At 36.6% G+C, this 22,696-nt stretch overlaps 3 protein-coding genes across 4 annotated transcripts in view; 2 read left to right on the forward strand and 1 right to left on the reverse strand.

Annotated features, from left to right (window-relative positions):
* si:ch211-26b3.4 (connector enhancer of kinase suppressor of ras 2) overlaps window positions 1–2,918 on the forward strand; it is a 51,188-nt gene extending 48,270 nt beyond the window's left edge. Inside the window, 1 exon segment of the mRNA XM_051109328.1 lies at window positions 561–2,918. Coding sequence (XP_050965285.1) covers window positions 561–782 — 222 coding nt within the window. The 3' untranslated portion in view covers window positions 783–2,918.
* A 3,412-nt stretch (window positions 2,919–6,330) lies between these two features.
* Window positions 6,331–11,749, forward strand: apool (apolipoprotein O-like). Of its 2 annotated transcripts, none has more exons than XM_051109335.1 (9): window positions 6,331–6,408; window positions 7,023–7,133; window positions 7,540–7,659; window positions 7,757–7,811; window positions 7,900–7,998; window positions 8,087–8,178; window positions 8,279–8,377; window positions 9,088–9,538; window positions 11,356–11,749. In XM_051109335.1, the coding sequence occupies exons 1-9, from the start codon at window positions 6,397–6,399 to the stop codon at window positions 11,442–11,444; spliced, it is 1,128 nt and encodes a 375-aa protein (XP_050965292.1). In that variant the 5' UTR covers window positions 6,331–6,396; the 3' UTR covers window positions 11,445–11,749. The 2 variants fall into 2 exon arrangements, with proteins under 2 accessions (XP_050965292.1, XP_050965291.1); XM_051109334.1 differs by lacking the exon at window positions 6,331–6,408 and adding an exon at window positions 6,468–6,668.
* Window positions 11,750–11,915: 166 nt separating this feature from the next.
* radx (RPA1 related single stranded DNA binding protein) lies at window positions 11,916–21,641 on the reverse strand. Its single transcript, XM_051109332.1, has 16 exons — window positions 21,521–21,641; window positions 20,825–21,382; window positions 19,759–19,901; window positions 19,466–19,658; window positions 19,231–19,339; window positions 18,043–18,143; window positions 17,202–17,321; window positions 17,026–17,118; window positions 16,759–16,929; window positions 16,471–16,622; window positions 16,210–16,370; window positions 14,679–14,726; window positions 13,516–13,628; window positions 12,936–13,217; window positions 12,685–12,852; window positions 11,916–12,551 (listed from the first exon to the last, which is right to left on the reverse strand). Exons 1-16 carry the CDS (start codon window positions 21,543–21,545, stop codon window positions 12,406–12,408), a joined length of 2,583 nt encoding a protein of 860 aa, XP_050965289.1. The 5' UTR covers window positions 21,546–21,641; the 3' UTR covers window positions 11,916–12,405.
* Window positions 21,642–22,696: the final 1,055 nt, after the last annotated feature.

Genomic DNA, 22,696 nt, shown 5'->3' on the forward strand with positions numbered 1-22,696 from the left:
ATAATTTCTTTACGACAAGGGGGTGAGCAAATTATTTGAAAAACTGTTGTTCTGGAAGTGGAGTTCTCCTATATTATTCACTTTTTTAAAAGTATATAGTAGATTACAAATATATTAAAAGTAGTATTATCACACTTTAGTACATTGTTTATTACTTTATTAAAAAAAAAAAAAAAAAAAAAACTAAAAGTGCAATAATATTACTATTATTAATTTTTTATATATAGTTATATTTAATGAGTCACACAATGTGCAGTATGAGCACCAAACCAAATCTCTAGGTGCTCTCATGAGAACTAGACTGAAAAACTTATACCACAGTTTTATGCACCTGGCTACACAATTTCCAGAGCAAAGGGAAACTTATTTAGACATTTTTAAAAGCTAAACCAATTACAATAGTTGCTACTCCCCTGGCAGCTGATATCTGTTAAACTTGTTATGCTTCAAAAAGCAGATTTTGACGTTTTAGTAAATCTCTTTTGAACCATTTCAAATGCTTTAGCCAGTCAAATGCTTTTTGTACGAAGGGTAATTTGACTGTAAATTTTCACCAACAGGCAAAGGAGGGTGACTTGGCGATAATCAGTCAGTTGCTGGACGACCCTTGTTTGACCTCAAGGAAGTTTCGCGAATGGAAGCAACGTAACCACGAGCTCTTCCTGGATATCTGTGAGTTTAGCTCTGCCCCACTGGAACCGCCCAGCGAGTCCAACGACCTTTCACCTCTCTCGCCAACGCTGATGATGCACACTCACTCTTTCATAGAAACACACGTGTGAAACACAGTCACGCACCCACACGGCCAACAAACATGCTAAAATACAGACATAAAGGTATATGAATAACGTGAGTCGTGCGTTTCAAACCCACATACACATACACACACACACACTCTTTGAAAAACACTGTGGATCCAGACTGTCTTCACTTTTTCCTTAACGGATGACCTGATACTGCCCTTCTCCCGACCGTGAGTGACACCGGATTGAACCAATACACTGTAAGGTCAATATCAAAGAACTGACCCAGCCTCCAGAACGACTGCAGACAGACACGCAGGCACCGAAACCGAAAGGTGACTCAAACTGCTCGTCATGGAAGCGAAAGCGCTACCTGCACATTTACGGCTCACAGCAAACTCTGTACAATATATTTCATCACGGCCACATTTTGAGACAGATGGAAGAAAGGCCCCACGAGGTGCCCACTGCATGCCTGAAGAATCATCTTTTCAGATTAATTGACCACTTGTTGAACAAAATAGGACCGTATATAAAACAAATCTTTTATTTTTCTCTCTGATTGGAGTTTTAAAAAAAATCTTTTTTTTATATGTCTTCTGAAGATTTTGTTTTTTGTTTATTTAATTTTTCTTTTGATTTCCTTCCCTCGGAATGCTGCAGGAAGAGCACTCATGTAGCCATGGGCAACAGGCTTCACTCTGTTACCAAGCAACACCGCCCTACTGTGTTACTCTATACAACTCTCAAAGCAAGCAAGAGTGTTGGAAAGTGTGTGTGTGTGTGTATGTGCGTATGCGTGTGCGTATGTGTGTGTGTGTATTAGAGAAATGAGAGAAAGACAGAAAGCGAGTCCGATGGATGCCGAAGAGTCTCTTTTTGAGAGTTTGATGACATTTGCATTCGCATATGGGAAAAGATGAACTCCTGGCAGGTAGTAACGTGTTTAATTTGGCTTCTTTAGAATATTTATATTATAGCTAAACTCATGCATGGTTTAAAAAAGTATTACTATATGCTATCAGGCCAGAGAACAGTCTGTATATAAGAACATATTATTTGCATAGCTGCATCCTCTGTTTAAAACTGTGAATTGTACTCGTGAATGCAATCTTTTGACTCTGCGAACGCAGAACCTTTCTACTCTCTATTTTTTTCTACAAAAAAAAGATGACAAAAGATGAAAAGCTTTGCTTCTCTGATGTTATGACTGTTTTTGCTTGTTTCCGGGTCTTTGCTGGTCATTACCTCTGAGCTATGGGCTACATTCAGGTTGTTAGTTTCTGTTCGCTAATGTACGTGTCCCTTAGACAGACTCCACAAGCCTAAAGCCAATGTTTAATTCCCTTTCGCAATTCTAGACGTCAGTGGCTCAGGATTCTAGAATTGGATAAAGTCAAATGGGAGAGAATTTGAGGTTCAAATACAAAAAAAAAAAAAAAAAAAAATCAATCGGTTCATTCCCGGCGGTGGAGTGCAAAACGTCCCCTTTCTAAATGTTGCGTGTGTGTTCTCATTTGTCCACATTACGAAGTCGTTCAGACGCACTGTTTTAAACGCAGCCCTGCGTACGTGCTCAGTGTTACAGTTCTGTTTGATTGTCACTTTTTAGAATCTTGTGGGATGTATTTTAATTGAATAGAATGTACTCATTCAATGGCTTGTTAACTGTAAATTTCATTGGAACAAACACACGCACACTACCCACACACAGACTATACTTTTACGTCCGTGGTTGATGCTTTCTTACCAAAGCGACTCTCAAAATCACATCAATTACCTTTTTAATAATTCTTTTTATGGTAGAATGTCACACTTCACTGTGTTTCATCTCATGGCGTGTTTGTGTGTGTGTGTGTGAGTGTGTGTTATCCAGGCCATCGGGGTTTCACTGTGGTTTTAAGGGCATGTCCCCCCCTCTCTCCCCCACACGGCTATGCTGTATAAGGTGTAAGTTGCACTGCAACATTGAGACGGAACATATTGCTCTTTTTTCAAGGTTTTCTTTCCAAAATTCCCCTTCTGTATATTAAAACACCAGGAAGAGCCTGATATTTATTCACAGTATTATTCGAAGCTAACCCTCTTTGCTTTCAGAAATATAAATACATATATAAATATATATAATACAGATTGTAAAATGTTAAACTAATAAACTGAGTTCTCTGCACTCTGCATTTGTGTTTTGTGATGCTTTCCAACTGTCTTGCGTGAGGTTTCAATGGCCGGTGAAATCACAAGCTGAAATGCAACTGTATGCACCATCACTTATGGGTTTTGGTGGCTTTCTTGTCAAAAGCAAGATCTTTACCACTAAACCAACATCATATAGATTTGATTTAGTGACAGAACCAGTGGTGTAGCAAGCCTGCCCTGGACCCATATTCCATTTTTTAACAGGCCCCAAACAACAAGTGCAACGAAAGGGCAAACACATTCAAAAAACACATTTATATCCAATTTTTTTCATCCGAGGAGCCTGATAAATACATAATCCTAATTATAATAATGCTTAATCCAGCACAAGAGTAAGTAACCGTTGTCTTATCAGCAAGGTACATAATAAATAAACCAAGGTACGCTGCATAAAATGCAACCTTGTATGGAAAGCCATTTTTACATTTGGGGCCAGTTTTACAGCTTTTACAACTGTCTTTTGGTGTTACAATTGTACTGTTAGGTTTTACTGAAGACACGCAGTGATGAATTTGGACTGAAAAGGCTTGAACACAGTTATTTTTGCACCTGACCTTATTGAATATGCATTCGTAGGAGTTTTCCTTTCAGACACAAAATTCATGGGAGGAGAGTATTCAAATGAATCATGCAGCGTGTTTACTAACATGTGTTAACGCCCAAATAAAAAGTATGTCTTAAAATATTTTGCGCTTGATATGGCTGCAATTATTGTTGCTAGGAGGAGGCACTGTAGACAACAGAGAGTGTGTGGTAGAAGGCAGAGGATTTTTTCCACATGTATGGTTTATTTGGAGTGGCCCTTGATCTACAGTGTTTTCACAATGCGTCATCAGTTGGCCATATGGGCGGCACTGAAAGTAAACAATGCCACTGTACTAAATAAATCTTGCATATTTTGGTGCTGAAAATGGTCAGTTATTGCCATGTTTTGGGCTGTACTAATCGGTCAGACCGGAAAAAACATTTGGAGTATTACAGACTGCCAAAAGTTATAAAAAAAATCAAGAAAAAAAGAGTGCAAAAAAACGTCTGAGCAACAAAAGGCATTTGTGGTTGGCCAAACTGAATCAGGATTTCCAGAGCAAAACACTTGACAACATTCATGTTTGTTCTTCTCATTTCCAGTCTGGTAGATGAAATATTAGACTAAAATCTTAATTAATACTGCTTTACCACCTTTTAACTTTAGTTTGTCAAAATATTGTGCCCTTCCCTGCTTACCCAATCCCTCTCTATATGATTTAGCAGCTTCCACACGTTTTTTCCATGATTTAGACAGCATAAAATAATAGAACAATGTATTCAGTAGTACATTAACCGTGCAATCCATGCTTTTGTTTACATCTGAGTATCACCAATATGGCTGCACATCTGGGTAACTGACCAAATCATGACGTAAGTGCATACTAGTATCTATTTTCATGCTACTAGTACTAGTATGTATTCATTAGCTACTAGTACTTAATCTTATAGTAATAGTACATTTTTAAAAGATACTAGTACTTAATTCATTATACACTAGTTCTTATTTATTAGATACTAGTACTTATTCCAGTAGTGACTAGCATTTAATTATACTTCACTAGTACTTATTTTTTAGATAGGGGAGTGTTTCTTTTGTCCTGCAGCATGCTAATTTGGTGACTTTATGTGTCTTGCATCATTTCTTAAAACGTGTATTATAAATGTTTATGTTGTATTATACCAACAGAATATGCCAAGAGTGAGACAGACAGAGGTCTGATTCAGCCACATGTTCATGAGAGGGCATTTCTGGACATAGGCCTATCTGTCAGGAATATCAGGTTCAGGGCTGTTGCTACATCGCATTTACCTTAGTCTTATTTAGGTTTTAGCCATACTTTAGCTTCTCCACCTATGAACTTGCAGTGTTTCCAGATGTTTTTATGCACATTTTGAATTTATGCATACAAACAGCTGGATGGAAACATGAATAGGGCTACTGTTAAATTATGTTGAGAATTTATATTATGCTAATTTAATTTATTTTCGTATAGTTCATTCTGTTAAAAAAAAAGTTTTATAAAAATAAGTTGAATAGATAAATAAATTTAAACAATTTAAGAAACATTTGATGAAACTTAAATTTAAAAGAAAAATGTAATAATTTTTTTGCAAAGATTAAGGACAAAATATGTTTGCAGTTACATATTAACAAGGTCATAGTCATGTATATTTAATAAAAAAAAAATCCAGCTTTTATTGTTGTGTTACTTTTGACCCAACCGTCTCAACCAACGGGGTCGAAAGTAACAATGTGCAACTTATGTTGAAACTGAAATTATACTTAAGTTTTTCTACATTTTTACAAAATACCACCTTGTATTAATAGACCACACTTTTGAGTTACAGGCCACAGCAAAAATATATCCCTGTCTACAACTTTATCTTTTTAAATTGTGTTTTTCTTTCATCCCCGCTCTCCCCTACTAGTAACTTTTTAGACAAAACATCCTGAACTTAATAGATATTAATTAATTATACTTTTTAAATTTGCATTTCTGATCAGTATGCTAATAGTATGTTGAATATTAATGAACCACCAACACATAAGAGAGAGATTAGACAGGAAACGGAAAGGAGACTAGTAGCATGAAAATAGATAGTGCGGTTTATAGATTAAATGTTAAATGGCTTGCCACAACCTTAAGTAGCAAACCTCTACCCAATAACTTTGACAAACCAGAACGGGACTAAGACAAACCTAAAATAACCTCGGCTGAGCAACACTTTGCAATGTCAGTACTAAACGACAGCACACAAATAACGTTGGCACGGCGGCCCAAAAAATATGAAACCAACAGACATAAAAACGTAAAAATACACGACTACTCACTCACTTTAGTACCACTCTCCGGCCTTCTCTTCGTCAAATTCTTCCATAATGTCCTTGCGACTAACTTATCCACCTGCTTTTCCTCATTAAGGCTTCACTTTTGTGTTCGTATTTGTTGTCCATTAACGTTTTTTTCAATTGCTAACTTCCATGTATGGAGCCCTGCACATGACGCGGGAAAAAATATTTTTAACGTTACCATGGTCATGAGTTAAGAATTTGTTTTAGTAAATCGTAATCATGTTCGGAACGAATTAAACGAGGGAACGAAGAATATATTCTATTCTATTCTATTCTATTCTATTCTATTCTATTCTATTCTATATTAGCAAGGTTTACATGTAACGCGACTAAAATGTACTGAAAATTGCTTAATAACAATGGAAAAATAATTACTAATAATAATATTAATTAAAATTATTATGAAACATATTGTTTAAATAATAATAATTTATCTGCCATATAGCCTAACTGGGGTATTTATTATTATTATTGTTGTTATTACTATTATTTTGAAAACCCCCATCAGGAATATTGTCTCGCGTTCTGAGGTCTCCTCCTGCTTTCCGTAGCGAGACTGAAGGGGGCGGGACCGGCATGGCGGCCAAGGTGAGTTGCACTTCCAGCTGAGTTAGTTCAAATGATCACGTCTGTTATTTTACACTATGTGCATTCTGCAGAATAGCATCAAACATCTTGACAAGTATAATTTCTCATGATTTGCATGATGCAGCTGTTAATCAGAGCGTAAGCACGATGTTTGTTAAACCAGAGCGAAGAACATGCGTTTCAAACTCACTCTCACACACTAACGTTCTCTAAATGGCAGTGTCTTCAAACATAATATGCTGCCTAGACATCACTCTGAGGTACCTGTCTCTAGTCAGGCAGCTGACTAGGTTTTGACTTAGCTTTCTGTTACTCAGAAGACCGGGGACAGTAGTAGGATCCGTGTTATTACACGCAATGAAATCGTCTTCTCTTGCTTCAGTCCATTAAAATAATACAGATAATGTGCTTAAGGAAAGATCAACTCGCTGAAACGGGGAAAACACACAGCCAGGCCAAAGCTGATAGTTGTTATACTACAAACACATACAGAAAAGATTTTGTAGTATCTCTTAAACACTATGGTATATGAATGTGCAATAATTTAGTAACGGGGTATTATGGTCAACAACTGAAGTCAGTCTGTTTTATTAAAATGTTGTGTTGCTCCTCAGATTCTGAAGTATGCAGCGCTTCCTGCTGCAGCCGTTGGGGTGGGTTTTGGCTCATTCAGAATTTATTCCATAAATGAGAAAATAAACGAGGAGCTAATATCTCCAAGAGAGGTAAGAAACATCATGTTTTATAGTATAGTATATACTATACTATAAGTACTATTTTTGTACTATGTATGTGGTGTCCAATATGTTCATTTCCTGTATGCATGGAATACCTATGTGACCTAGCACATTCACCAAAATGTGTGAACAACAATGTAAGTTACCGATGCAATTGATTGACTGAAATGGTTTGCACTTTTGGCAGCTTATGTAGACTTTCATTCAAGTGTCTGGAGTCAGTAAGACTTTTTTTTTTTTTTTAATCAAGGATGCGTTAAGTAGATTAAAAGTGACAGTAAAGACATTTAAAATGTCAAAATCTAATGATATTCATCAAAGGATCCTGGTAGAATTCATGCATATTAAATATATCACCATGACCTCTCTCTCTTTTCTTTCTGTCTCTGTCTAGTTGTCTATTTACTCCCCAGATGGTCCTGTTGTGCATTTTGTGGAGGAACAGCCTGGTGTAGTGCAGACGGGGTTGGGAGCTGTGAGGGTGGGCCTGCAGCCGTACGTCCGAGCTGTGCAGGTGTGTTCTGTCACACTGTGATAATGAATTAATTGGCACTGTAAGATGGTTGAAAAATCGTGGGTTTGTGAAAGATTACCTGTTCTTCTTTTTACAGAGCACCTTCACTTCAGTCAAACTTGGAGTGATATCTGTTTACCATGCAGGGCAAGGTGAGCCTAATGTTTGCGAGTGAATGAGAGAGAGAGGGAGAAATGACTGTAAACCTGACTGTTAACCCCTGACCTTCTCTGGTTTTAGACACATATCACTTCCTTCGAGATCCACCCCCTGGCTTCCTGCCTAGAGTGGGTGTCATCGGTGTGTCTGGATTGGGTGGACTGATTCTGGCACGCAAGGGTAAGCCGAGCATGCAGATACTTTGTCTTGTTTTACTGTTTAAGGCAAATAGAAAGCAGCATCTGTGTGATTGTGCGCTTTTGCCTAGGATCTCGCTTAAAGAAGATTGTCGTTTCTCTTGGTCTGGCAACCGCTGGTACTGCAGTATGTTACCCTACACAGACTGTGGGAGTCCTGAAGGTACCTGTTCTCTCTCTCTCCCTAAAAACTTTAGTACCTTAATCTAGAAACTGATTTCTTATATATTTATAACCACAATTTTTGCTTTCTTTTTTCATAGATTACAGGTAAAAAGGTGTATGCTGTCAGTTCATCTGTTGCTTCAATGGTTAAATCCAAACCAAAAAATGATGTCATCATGCCTGCTGTTAGTGTGGAGGTAATCTACAAAGTTAAAACCAAGTTATGTTGTTTTTTTATGGTTAAAGGGATAGTTTACCCAAAAATTAAGAAACTGTCATTAATTACTCACTCTCATGTTGTTCCAAACCCTTAAGACCTTCGATCATCTTTGGAACACAAATTAAGATATTTTTGATTAAATCCAAGAGCTTTCTGACGCTGCATAGACAGGAGCACTACTGACACGTTCAAGGTCCAGAAATGTAGTAAGGACATCGTTAAACTAGTCCATGTCACATCAGTGGTTCAACCGTAATGTTATGAAGCTATGAGAATACTTTTTGTGCACAAAGATAAACACAAAAATAACAACTTTAGTCAACAATTTCTTCTCTTCCGTGAGTCTTCTACGCGTGTTCACAACGTGGTAGTTGTGTTGTTGCCTATGCAAAGTCAGAAAGCTCTTGGTTTTCTTAAAAAAATATCTTAATTTGTGTTCTGAAGATTCTGAAGTCTTAGGGGTTTGGAACGACGTAAGGGTAAGGAATTATTGACAGAATTTTTGGGTTAACTATTATACCATCCATTCAACAAGTAATGCATAAATCAATCTAGAGCTGTCAAGAAAGATAATTTGCCACTTATTTTACTCAGTTTGTCCACTTGTTAAATTATTTTACACTTTTTTTTTTTTTTTTTTTAAGTATTGCAAGTTAATTTATATTTTTATTTTTAATACATTTACAGTCTGCTGCCGCAGTTACAAGCTCAGATATAGAATCACCTGCTAAAACACTTTCTGAGCCGGAAGCTCCTCCTGTTGTTGATGTAGCATCTGGAATTGATGCTCCACCCTCTGAACCTGAATCTCCCCCTGCAACTGACCCAGTTACAGAAACTACCTTTGAGCCTGTCCTAGATGCAGAAGCCACCCCTGCTCCTGATTCAACACCTTTTGCTGAAGTGGATATTATTCCTGTTGTGGAATCTAAAATTGTCCCGGAAGCGGCCCCTGCTGCTCCAGAACTTGAAGTTCCTGTACCTACAGAGACCATGCCCTCAACTACACCTACAGTAGAGGAAACCACGCCCTCTGAAGATGTCACCCCAATCACAGTAGATGAGAAACATGTTGCCCCACCCCCTGCTGAAGAAGCCCCGCCTTTATCTGAACCTCCTGTAGTTGAGCCAGCCACAGGTGAGGAAACATACTTAGTTTTGAAGTTTGGTTTTTATTTAGTATTTCCCCCACTCCAACTAGTCTAATGCAGCTATCCAAAGTCCTGTGGATCAGTTTAGGTTTTTTTTTTTTTTTTTAACTAACTGACAATGACAGAAATGCTTAATTAGGAGCAATAGATGCACATTAAGTGTGGCATTTATGCTTTATATATTTCATTTTATATATTAATGTTTATTCTATCATTCTCCTGCTGCCTTTGTGTTAATGATGGGAAATATTGTTTTAAAGGAGAACTTCACTTCCAGAACAAAAATTTACATATAATTTACTTACCCCCTTGTCATCCAAGATGTTTATGTTGGTCTTTCTTAAGTCATAAAGAAATTATGTTTTTTGAGGAAAACATTTCAGGAATGTTCTCCATATTCCTCAACTGGGATCGTTTAGAGCCCTTTAAAGCTGCATTTAAACTGCATTTTGGAAGTTTAAACTTTGGGGCACCATAGAAGTCCAATATATGGAGAACATTCCTGAAATGTTTTCCTCAAAAAACAATTTCTTTACCACTGAAGAAAGAACATGAACATTTTGGATGACAAGGGGGTGAGTAAAAATCTGTAAGTTTTTGTTCTGGAAGTGAACTTATCCTTTAATGCTTTTGAAAAAAAGTATCTTTTGCTCACTAAGGCATTTATTTGATCAAAAATAGTCTAAAATATGACACTTTATTACAATTTAAAATAACTTTTCTATTTCAATATATTTAAAAAAAAATATTCATGTGAACGAAAAGCTAAATTTTCAGCAGTTATTACTTCAGTTTCACATGATCCTTCAGAAATCATTCTAATATGCTGATTTTGTGCTCAAGAAAAATATCTTATTGTATTTTTAGGATTCTTTGACGAATAGTACATTTAAAAGAACATTATTTATTTTGAATAGAGATCTTTTTTAACTACCAGTCAAAGGTTTTTGGACAGTAAGATTTTTAATGTTTCTTAAACAAGTCTCTTCTGCTTACCAAGCCTGCATTTCTTTGATCCAAAGTTCAGCAAAAACCGTAAAATTGTGAAATATTTATACTATTTATACAAAAGAACTGTTTTCTATTTGAATATATATTTTAAAATGGAATTTATTCCTGTGATTTAAAAGCTGAATTTTTAGCATCATTACTCCAGTCACATGATCCTTCAGAAATCATTCTAATCTGATTTGGTGCTCAAAAACCATTTATTATTATTTTGTTGAAAACAGCTGAGTAGAATTTTTTTCAGGTTTCTTTGATGAATAGAAAGTTCAGAAGAACAGCATTTATCTGAAATAGAAATCTTTTTTAACGTTATAAATGTCTTTATCATCAGTTTTGATCAATTTAAAGCATCCTTGCTAAATACAAGTATTAATTTCTGCAATTCCTTAAAATATATTAAATTAGAAAGCAGTTATTTTAAATAGTAAGAATATTTCACAGTATTACTGGTTTTGCTATATTTTGGATCAAATAAATGCAGGCTTGGTGAGCAGAAGAGACGTCTTTAAAAAAAACATTAAATCTTACTGTCTAAAAACTTTTGACTGGTACTGTAAATACTTACTGATACTTTTTGTTCAATTTAATGCAGTCTTCCTGAATAAAATATTAATTCCTTTAAAAAACTTTAAAAACGACTGACCCCAAATCTTTAAATGGTAATGTATTCATTTTTTATGACACTAAGATGTGCATCTTCATGCGTGTGTTGCGTATGTACAAAATAATTCTTACATGACTTCATCAGCACTTCACTTCTCTGTATACTAAAACCCACCATTTGTCTCCATTCTAGTGAAGTCTCGTTTTGTTCCTGACCCGTCTCTGCTTGACCACGGCCAGTCTAATCCAGAAGACGCAGACATGTACAGCACACGGAGCTGAATGAGTAACTGCAGCAGAGAGAAAGATAGAGGATATGATGAGATGTTTTAATGTGCCATGATTCCAGCAGCATTTGATCGTTTTGTGATTAGGATATTCATGTTTTACCAGTGATGTGGAAGAAGGTTATGTTTCTTTCTTTCAGCGCTGCCTCACACTTATGAGAAGTTTTTTTTTTTACCTCAGCAGGGATATGAAACACACACAAGGTTACATTTCTGTTCACACACGTTATGTACATTTGGTGGATGCTATGGAGGAAAACCCAGGGAAACAGTATTTTAATAAAAGCCTGTGGTCCCTTAGTTTTATCTCCAGATTTATTTCTGACTTCAGTTTCTGTATGAACAGGAATTGTGTGCTCATTTTATACTGTGAAAAATGACATCTAAAACTGAACCACACAAAAAAACTTATTTTTATATGATCAAAAACATTTGATTTTCTGAAATACATTTCACAGGGGTTAAGAGAAAATACATCAAGCTTTATCTACGCAGTAGTCAGAAGTAGTTGAAGTTGGGGAAAAAAATAGCATTTTTAAAATGTTTCAGACTTGCTTTTCAATTGTGGGATTGTCCAGCATCGTTTTGGACGGTATGTCTCAAAGGGCACTAACGTTTTTTTTTAAAAGGTTTAATTTATGCTGTATTTACATGCATATTTGTTGCCTGTGCAATAGAAAAGCATGAGATGAAAATAAAAGTATTTAAAAAAAATGTTTGAGTTTATTTTCCTAAAATGTTTCCTGAAATTACAAACAAAAGGTTAGAAACACATATTATTAATACAAATACAAAACAACTTTCTGGGTCATTTACACATATAAAATCAGTTTTCCAGTCCCTTAAAACAACTGAACTTGGATCAAAACACACTGATATAAATCCCAGCATGTTTGTCACCTGACTTGCAGAGGACTTTTTTTCTTTGCATGATTACTTTCATGATGTGTGGCGTCTCATTGAGTGCCATTGGGCTGGCAGATGTCTGCTGTCCTGTAGAGTTTGGAACAGATCACTTCTACCCTGCGTTCTCCGAGCAGACAGAGATCAAGAATACACACCACACGCTCTGACTCCAGCTGAGGGGCAGAACTCATCAACGACCCTAGAAACGCACATACACACACTTTAGTCCTAGAGTATGTCACTATGACTCACAAGTTATTCAGCAGCGATGAAGAATGTCAACTGAACTGTGGAACAACATATACACACACACACACACACACACACACACCCTGGTGCGGGGCAGCTACCATCTGGCTGAACACACAGTCGTCCTGTTGATATGCAGGACAGCAGTGAGTTGTCATGCTGAGTGTGTGGCACTCCAGCAGCTCTGGGGTCATCAGGGGAGACAACGGGCACAAACAGAAGATCTACTGCAGCCTTTTGATTCAGCCCTGAGAGGAGAAGAGAAGTCCTGTTATTACCTGAAGCTAAGGCTTCATTCTACAACAAAGTCAGCTGCAGGTGCTGCTCTTACCCAGAATTGTGAGGGTGAAGTAGCCGGTACAGGCCACAGGTGTGTGGGTGTGCGTCTGTGAGGTGAGATCGGGCGTCCATCTGGCTGGGCTCAGGTTCAGGTGATGTAGCAGAACTTCTCTGTCATCAAAGTTGAATTTTTCAGGAATGCTTTCCTGATTGAGTCTACCACAGCAAAAGTGATCGGTCACTTGCTGTTTCACTAATGGCCAGACTTTGCTCTCCCATAATGCAGTGGGGTGGCTGGCAGCTTGCTGTATGTCTTGGGATGTCTGGGCAACCTCTTTAGGAAAAAAAAACATTACAATACAGTTCAAAAGTTTGAGATCAATAAGATTTCTTAATTTTTAAAGTCTTTTAATTGATTTTTTTAAGCTCACCAAGACTGCAGTTATTTGATCAAAGTACAGTAATATTACAATTTTAAAGAACTCTCATTTAATTCATTTTAAAGTATAATTTATTATGTATTTACATCCCTATGGTATATTATATTATAACATATAAATACTATATAAAATATAAAATATAATAATATATAATATAATATATTTGCATCATTGATATTTAGAGGGCAACACCTTTTTCTACAGCTGACGTGTGTTCGTCTTCAACCTCGGATTCCTCTGACTCCAATTCCCCCTCATCCCGTTGCTCTTCTTCCTCCTCTTCATTGGATGTAAGGCCCGCCTGCCTGAGGGCAGAAGGGATATTTTAAAAAATAGTCTGGCAAGCAGTCAATTATTGCAGAAAATAATTTTGAATTCATTAAATATACAAATTTCAAGTTACTGACTGAAGGATGCATATACAAATTAAATTTCTTTCACTCTAGCCTATTTTAATCTCAGTAATAGCTAGTTGGAATTTTTAAAAATACAACACGCAGGTTTTCAGATTAAAATACATTAGAGGAAAAAATATATACGATTAAGGTCAACCATTTACAAATGTTAATTATTTTACAAAATAGGAGGGATCATACAAAATGCATGTCATTTTTTATTTAGTACTGACCTGAATAAGATATTTTACATAAAAGGCATTTACATATAGTCCACAAGAGAAATAAATTTTAATTAAAACTTTAATTCATTTTAAATTACGGCAAAATGAGAAAAATGTACACATCTTCATTCTGTTCAAAAGTTTACACCCCTGGCTCTTAATGCATCATGTTTCCTTCTGGAGCATCAGTGAGTGTTTGAACCTTCTGTAATAGTTGCATATGAATCCCTCAGTTGTCCTCAGTATGAAAAGATGGATCTCAAAATCTCACAGTCATTGTTGGAAAGGGTTTAAATACATTTATATTTGTGGGACCTGAAGAATTTTTCTGAAGGCAGCAGGCAGTTTCACTGTTCAGGACAAACAAGGGACTCATAAACAACTATCACCAAAAAAAAACAAAACAAAAAAAAAAACAGCTGTGGATCACTCAGGTAACAACACAGTATTAAGAATCAAGTGTATGTAAACTTTTGAACATGGTTATTTTTATAAATTAAATTACTATTTTCTTTTGTGGACTATATATAAAAGTGTTTTATGTGAAATATTTTATTCAGGTCAGTACCAAATAAAAAATAATATGCATTTTGTATGATCCCTGATATTTTGGTAAAATAATTAACATGGAGATTCTGCAAGGTGTATGTAAACTTTTGACCTCAACTGTACATGCTAGTATGCTGAACTACACAAAAAAATGTGCTTAGTGTAATGTGTAATGTACTTAGTTTACCTGTTGAACTGCATTTTGGATCTGGTGAAATACTGCCGATGCACTCCTCTAAATAAAGAGGGAAAAATGAAATCAAAAACATTTTTTGACAAAACAAGTATTTACATAAATTGATCATTATTAATTCAACCTTGTTTCCATATCTGCCAATGGTAAGTAAACCAGCCTAAAATGCCTTACCAAGCATTATTTTTATTGACACATACATTTTTGCCCTTTCAAAAATTGAATTGTATGGCTTTAGAATTTTCCTCAAATATTGAAGCGGCTGGTCAAAAGTCTGAGGTAATTAATAATGAAAAGATAACTATTTCAAATAAATGCTGTTTTTTAACCCTTCTATTTGTCAAAGAATCCTGAAAAAATGTATCATGGTTGTATCAAAGCATCAACTGTTTCCAACACTGATCAAAAAATTCTTGAGCTTCAAAACAGAATACTATAATGATTTCTGAAGGATCATGAGACACTGAAGACTGGAGTAATGACTGCTTTGCAATCACAGGAATGGAGTACATTTTAAAATATATTCAAATAGAAAAGTTACTTTATATTGTAATTATATGTCACAATTTTACTGTTTTATTGCATTTATCCAATAGCTGCAGCCTTGGTAAGCATAAGACATTCTTTAAAGGGGTCATCGGAGGCTAAGTTCACTTTTTCATGTTGTTTGAACATTAATGTGTGTTGGCAGTGTATGTACAAATCTACCCTATAATGATAAAAATCCATGCAGTGGTTTTTAATTAATCTGTAAAAATAATATCCCCTTTTTCAAATCGAGCCATTCTCAGATGCTTGTTGGTGTGGTGTCACACCCACAGAGGCCGCTCCCACAATAGTTGACTGACATGAGCTCTTACCCCAGACCAGCTGTCACAGTCCAGTAACTTTCCTTGTTTCGATGCCGAAGCAGGGATGTAAGTTAGACAAGATTATCTCCGATTGAGCGACTGAGGTGTTGTGTTGCTGGATGTAATAATGAACATAGTGGTCGTCATTTACTCCCAACATCTGAGCAGCTAAAGATGCAGTAGATTACATTTGTTTGTGAATGGAATGCGCCTCCCGATCTACATATATCCGTCTATGTTCGCGCGAATCATTCATGATCCAACTTCACTTACAGCAGAAGTGTGTACACGCGTTTTTTTTTGTGAATCTTTGCAATCGCCTTTTCTTTATAACGTGGTAGTTAGGAAGTTTAGCGGCTAAACGTGGCTAAACGCGGCTAAAGTACACAAGATCGTAATTCCACAGAGAGAAGAGAGGGGCGGGGCAAGCAGAGCTCATTTGCATTTAAAGGAACAACCCCTTAGAATGAGATGATTTCTGCTGAGCTCATTTTGACAAGGTAAAAAGGGTGTTGTTTTACAAAACCATTGAGAATTTTTAATTAAAGTATATTAGAGACTTTTCATTAAGACCCTAAAGAATCATATCAACTTGTGGAAAATGGGCATCCGATGACCCCTTTAAAAAACATGAAAAAAAATCTCACCTCAACGGCTACTGGTGAACACCCTACCTTAAGCCTGTCTCCACTCTCCTGCGTTTAGGTGAGACAGTAACATCAGAATCAGGTGAGGTTGAATCCATTTCTCTCTGTCTCAGAGTCATCTCATCCATTGTGGATGGAGGAATTTCAGCTCCAGTGTCAGTGACTTCTCGTACAGAGACACCCTCCTGCTGTAATGACATCACATTGTGTGCACATTTTCAAAAATGTAAAGGGAAATGACAGACTGTCCTTATGTTGTCTGTTTTATCTTGATTGAGCTGTACAGACCTGATGTTCACTGTGTGGTGTTTCAGGTTGTGGTGGCCAAGTGTGGTACTGCACGGCAGCCACGTAACCCTGTACAGCGACTCTCCTGTGCTCTCTATACTGCAGACTCTCCAGCTCCCCCTTCAGATCAGCCACTGCTGTAATTGGCTCATCTACAACACACAGGAATTCATATGCTGAGTGCGTTTAGTTAAAGGGATAGTTCACTCAAAAATGAAAAGTTTGTTATTATTTAGTCACCCTCATGTTGTTCTGAAACTGTTTAAATTTAATGAGGCTAAATCTTACTGGTCATGTTGTTGTTGGTGGTAGGTGTGAAAGTGGGTGGTGCAGGAGGGTAGCAGTAATGTCCTCCAACTGCAGTCCTCCGCAGCATGACACTGTCCTTCAGTGTCTTAGTCCACTGAATGAATGCTTTAACCTTTGGCTCACTGACATAGGGTTGCTTTTTATGACAACCTGTTAAAGCAGAAACACAAACATATAAATAAAGCTGAGACGATTGCGGGTATCTGTGAGCTCACTGGCTGATTGAATGGTCTGGGTGAACTCTACCTGTGATGAAGAGCTGTGTTTCTGTGCTACTGGTCAGATACACAGAACAGCCCATCTGACACACTCTCATCTGTGTGCACACCAGATACGTCACTGCAAATGAAGAGAGAGAGAATCAAATAAGGTCATATAGCATATAAAAACACAATGCATGTATACATGGACTGATGTTTTACTAGGGCAGATGTTGTTGAAGATCTCTGGCTGGGATGAGGAGAAGATCTCCAGGATAAAGGGAGAATCAGTTGTCCCATCCACTGCATGTACCCAACGATACCCCCAGAACTTTTCAGGTCCTGACACAAACACACACACATGCAGATATAAGAGTGTTCTGACCAGTTCCCAACCCTAAGTATAAATAGTACTAATCCAGCTTATATCAGCAAGCACTATTACTGACAACCAGCTGTTTAAAGGGGACACTGGATGCCCATTTTCCACAAGTTGGTATGATTCTTTATGAAATCGCTGCAAAATACTTTGGTTAAAATTCCTCAATGATCATGTAAAACAACACCCTTTTTACTTGTCAAAAACAGCTCTGTTCACAAAAAGCCATTTTGGTGCATATCTTGCATATTATAAGGAGCTACTGCTCACTCCAGCCCTCTGTTCTGTTTTTTGTCTGTGGCGCATTACCACCAAAAACTAAACCAGTCCACTGCATTCTCAGTGGCGCATCCAACTACAAAACACCTGCATTTCTTATGAGACACTATTATGAGACAGCTCCTGGAGTGCGGAGAAAATGACAACATGCAACTGGCCGAGGGCGGAAATATGTTAATAGAAGACAATTTATCAGTGCTCGTGGGTGGGCCCTGAACACTACGACATCATACTGCTCAGAAAATCAAAACAACTTGATAATTAAGACTGTTTATGTTTTTTGGAGATTAAGTGAATGGATTTTTATCATTGTAGGGTGGTTGTGTCCACACACTGCTAAGACACATTTATATGCAAACACCATAGAAAAGTGAATTTTGCATCTGATGATAAAAAAGGCTATACCTGTCTTTTCCTTGCTCCTAATTCGTTCAACCCGGCCAACATATGTCACTAGACCAATGATGTCACAAGCTTGGTTATTGTTCATTGAGTCCACCTCTGACCTGATGACAGAGAGAGGTTTAGAAAATTGTTGTTTGGCTTCATGACAAATTAACATGTGTTGTAAATAAAATAAATACAGTAATACATGTATTAAAAATTAAAACTGTGTTCTATTGCTATCATTCAAATGTTTGGGATCAGTAAGATTTTGTAAAGTTTTTGAAAGAAGTCCTCTTTTGCTCACCATGGCTGCATTTATTTGATCAAAAATACAGTAAAACAGTAATATTGTGAAATATTGTTACAATATAACTGCTCTCTATTTTAACATATTTTAATATGTCTAAATGTAATTTATTTCTGTGATGGTAAAGCTGAATTTTCAGCATCATTACTCCAGTTTACAGTGTCACATGATCCTTCAGAAATTATTCTGATATGCTGATTTGTTCTGCTTAATAATTTAGTGGAAAATGTAATCATTTTTTTCAAGATTCTTAGATGAATAAATAATTGCAGTCCAAATTGCAGTTTCAGTGCAGCTTCAAATGGCTCTACACAATCCCAGCCGAGGAACAAGGGTCTTATCTAGCAAATTTTCTAAAAAATTCTAAAAATTTTCTAAAAAATTACACAAAGTATATACTTTCAATCTCAAATGCTTGTCTTGCTCTAGATCCAGTGTTTACAAAGCGCACATCATGGAAAGAAAATGGACGATTTTGAAGTTCGAGGAGAAAATTATTATTATTATTTTTTTTTTAAGAAAATGACAGATAATTTTGCTAGATAAGACCATTATTCCTTGGCTGGGATCGTGTAGAGCCTTTTGAAGCTGCACTGAAACTGCCATTTGAATCCCCATTGAAGTCCACTAAAAATCCTGGAATGTTTTCCTCAAAAACCTTAATTTCTTTTTGACTGAAGAAAGAAAGACATGAACATCTTGGATGACATAGGAGTAACTAAATTATCAGGAAATGTTTATCCTGGAAATGAACTTATCCTTTAAAAAATGACTAACCCCAAACTATTGAACTGTAGTGTACATGTTTGGCCAATCATGTTTGGCCATAATGCCACCTGAGGGTAATAACTCAAAACGTAAGAGCAGAGTCCCTTGAAATTTTAAATAAAACTGTGTACCTTGTGGCAAAGTTGTATGGGACATCAGGCAGACCCCACTGAGGCTGAACACTTTTTGGTGGAATCACCGTCACAACAGAGGCAGGACTTCGTGGATTCAGGCTGATCTCTACAACCCACAGAACAACCACAAACAAAGAGCTGAAATCAAAATTTTTCAGGAAATGGTTCAATATAACCTAGATGAAACTGCGGCATATGAAAGATACCAATTGAAAAGCTCTGGAGTTCATACCAATGGAGTGGAAAGTCATAAGAGAGAGCGTGCGGATATGTGGTCTAGACCGGTTGTGATAACTGTGTTTCAGCGAGTACTGCTGCAAGTATAGAACTGAGCCAACTGTCAGTCTGTTGTACCATTCAGGACAAAGATCATTCCATACAACCATGGACATGACGCCACTCTGATCAGCCACCTCACAGTACACCTGAAAGAGACGAAGAGAGAGGAAGCGAAAAAAAGAGATGTTTTGCAGCACAGAAATAATGAATTGCTGCAGACAAAAAGAACCTTTGACACTGACTAACCTGAAATGGGAAGTCAATGTTTTGTCCTGGTTTTCCATAGTAGCGTATCCTTGACCTGTGCAGAATACGGACCAGCAGTGGAAGAGGCCGCCTGGAGCTGTGAAAGAACGCTTCTAGATCCGCAAGAAGAGTGATTCTAGACACTGATACACAGAAAGACACACTCCTATTACACTTTATTATTATTACTTTATTATTATTCAACCCTATCAAGCTGATAATATTTAAAAATATACCTTCATATTTAAAAAGTATTCATATAAAATTCATTATATATATATATATATATATATATATATACACACACACTACCAGTCAAAAAATTTTGAACCGGAAGATTTTTTATGTTTTTTTAAAGAAGCCTCCTCTGCTCACCAAGCCTGCATTTATTTGAATTTGTTCCAAAGCAGAGCAAAAATGGCACATTTTTAAAATTACTTTTATTATTTAAAATAACTGTTTTTGACTTGAATACAATTTAAAAAAATTTAAATTTTCATTTATTCCTGTGATTTCAAAGTTTAATTAGCATCATTACTTCAGTCACATGATCCTTCAGAAATCACTGTAATATTCTGATTTGCTGCTCAAAAAATATTTATTATTGTTGAAAAAAGCTGAGTAGAATTTTTTCAGGTTACTCTGATGAATAAAAAGTTCAGAAGAACAACATTTATCTGAAATAGAAACCTTTCATTACATTATAAATGTCTTTATCATCATTGCTAAAATAAAAGTAATCATCATTATTATCATTGCTAAAATAAAAGTATTAATTTCTATATTTTAGCTTTGATCACAGGAATTAATTTTTAATTGTAAAAATTTAACTGTAAAAACACTTTTTTTTTGCTGTACTTTGGATTAAAAAAAAGCAGGCTCTGTGAGCAAAAGAGACTTCTTTAAAAAAAAAAAAAACAAAAAAAAAACTTGCTGTTCAAAAACTTTTGACTGGTGACTGGTATATATAAATTCTAAGTAGAATAATTATTTATAAATAATATATTACTTTCAATCATATTCAAATGTATAAATAGATGGTTCTGAAAAGAACACTATCTCATACCATCAATGACCACGTCTGGTGGTGGGCTGTAAGGAAGCCACACACTTCCATAGGGATCATCGTTTATCCACAGTGGTAAATAATATTTTCTGCTCAGCTGCAGGGGTCCATCGGACCGGGTCACGTGGTCCTGACACCACTCTGGGATACCCCCCACGTCTTTAATAGATAAAAACCTCTCCGGAAGCTCCAGGACGCTGTGGATGTTGTCTATCCTCACATAACTGTGACTCAGCCTCGTCTCGTCGTGGATCATTGACAGCTGGGACACCAGGACCCCGGCACCGCAGCGCAGCGAGCCCGTTCGGACCCACTGGCTCAGACTGTCCGCTAGCTGACACTTTATCCGCCATTGGCCGTCCGTGACCGTCAGGTCGTAGCCGTAGCTCTCAGCGGCGGGATGCTGTACGCTCAAGTACCGGTCCAGAGCGATGACAGCCAGGCACAGCGGGCTGGTGAGGGTCAGGGAAAGGGTGTGCGCGGACCGCAGCTGCTCAAACACCGCCCGAAGAGCAGAACCGGACCCGCTGTCACTATGATCCGATGGGCCTGCCATCACTGAAACCAGAGACGGTTAGAACGTCCAGATCTAGAACTCGGTAACTCTACATGTTCCAAAACATGTAATGACGTTGAATGTGCGTAAGTATATATAATGAGACAGGCTTGCTCAGATTACTCAGTTAGCTTACTTACATGAAACATACACGGTATTATGCATTTACATTTTGAAATAATATACGTTTATGCGATTTTATTGCGCACGAAGTCAGCTCGAACCTCACAGAATGTAAACAAACTCCAAGCGCGGGGCGAGTTCGTGTTTCTTCTTCCCGAGCAACAAAACACTAAAAGTAAGCCGTACCGCCACCTACAGGCACGGAGGACACAACAGCAACAACTGTCATATCTTACTCACATTGAAAACAGCGGGGGAATTTTTTTTTTTGGTCTAAAAATGTTACAATAGCAAGATATATTTAAGTTCTATCCACCTTTTTCTTCAACGCGTAAGTAAACTTATGGGTGAGACTTCCGGTTCATTAGCAAATAACCAGAAGAATAACAATGCGCACTAAACGTAGTAACTGCTCTACAAACCTTCATAAATAAGATAATACATTAAAATAAAACGGTAAGACACACCAATTTGCAATATTAAGCAGCAAAACGAGCTGTTTTGTATTGCTAAAAATACCTGGATGCGGCTGACACCGGAAGAAAAAGATGGATATTGTTGGAATAACACAATTTCAGAAGAATTTAGAAACTTTGGGATACAATTTGAAGCAAAATGTCTTTTCCTCATCCAATTAAAAATCGCTTTATAATATGACTTCTGGAATTAATGTATTTTGTACCACATATATTATGTTAAATGAATGGTGTACATATATTTAAGATATAATCTGAATGCCTGTATATTTCACCAATAAATAAGAGCCCCACTTACACAAACAAAATTGGTTGGCATGTAGTGTTTTAGGAAAAAAAACTACCGGTCAAAAATTTTTTTGTTTTTAAACTAGTTTCTTCTGCTCACCAAGCCTGCATTCATTTGATCCAAAATACAGCAAAAACAGTAATATTGTGGAATATTTTTACTATTTAAAAATGCTTTAAAATGTAATTTATTGATCAAAGCTACATATTCAGGGATTTTTTGGGAGGGAATTTATATAAATTAATACTTTTATTTAGCAAGGATGCTTTAAATTGATCAAAAGTGATGATAAGGACATTTATAATGTTACATAAGATTTCTATTTCAGATAAATGCTGTTCTTCTGAACTTTCTATTCATAAAAAAACAGCAGCAACAACAACAACAACAACAATAATAAACCTTTTTTTGAGCAGCAAATCAAAATA

The sequence above is a fragment of the Labeo rohita genome, chromosome 5 (assembly GCF_022985175.1).
Source record: "Labeo rohita strain BAU-BD-2019 chromosome 5, IGBB_LRoh.1.0, whole genome shotgun sequence".
NCBI classification, from domain to species: Eukaryota; Metazoa; Chordata; class Actinopteri; order Cypriniformes; family Cyprinidae; genus Labeo; species Labeo rohita.

What these genes read in the sequence shown, in the direction of transcription:
- radx (XM_051109332.1), bottom strand. Translation starts at nt 21,545, where the DNA reads ATGCATAATACCGTGTATGTTTCAT. An exon ending in CACCACACAGTGAACATCAG is followed by an intron (nt 16,371 to 16,470) that starts GTCTGTACAGCT and finishes ATGTCATTACAG; the next exon opens with CAGGAGGGTGTCTCTGTACG. An exon ending in CACGTCAGCTGTAGAAAAAG is followed by an intron (nt 13,218 to 13,515) that starts GTGTTGCCCTCT and finishes TTTTTCCTAAAG; the next exon opens with AGGTTGCCCAGACATCCCAA.
- apool (XM_051109334.1), top strand. Translation starts at nt 6,645, where the DNA reads ATGCTGCCTAGACATCACTCTGAG. An exon ending in CGTACGTCCGAGCTGTGCAG is followed by an intron (nt 7,660 to 7,756) that starts GTGTGTTCTGTC and finishes TTCTTTTTACAG; the next exon opens with AGCACCTTCACTTCAGTCAA. An exon ending in AGACTGTGGGAGTCCTGAAG is followed by an intron (nt 8,179 to 8,278) that starts GTACCTGTTCTC and finishes CTTTTTTCATAG; the next exon opens with ATTACAGGTAAAAAGGTGTA.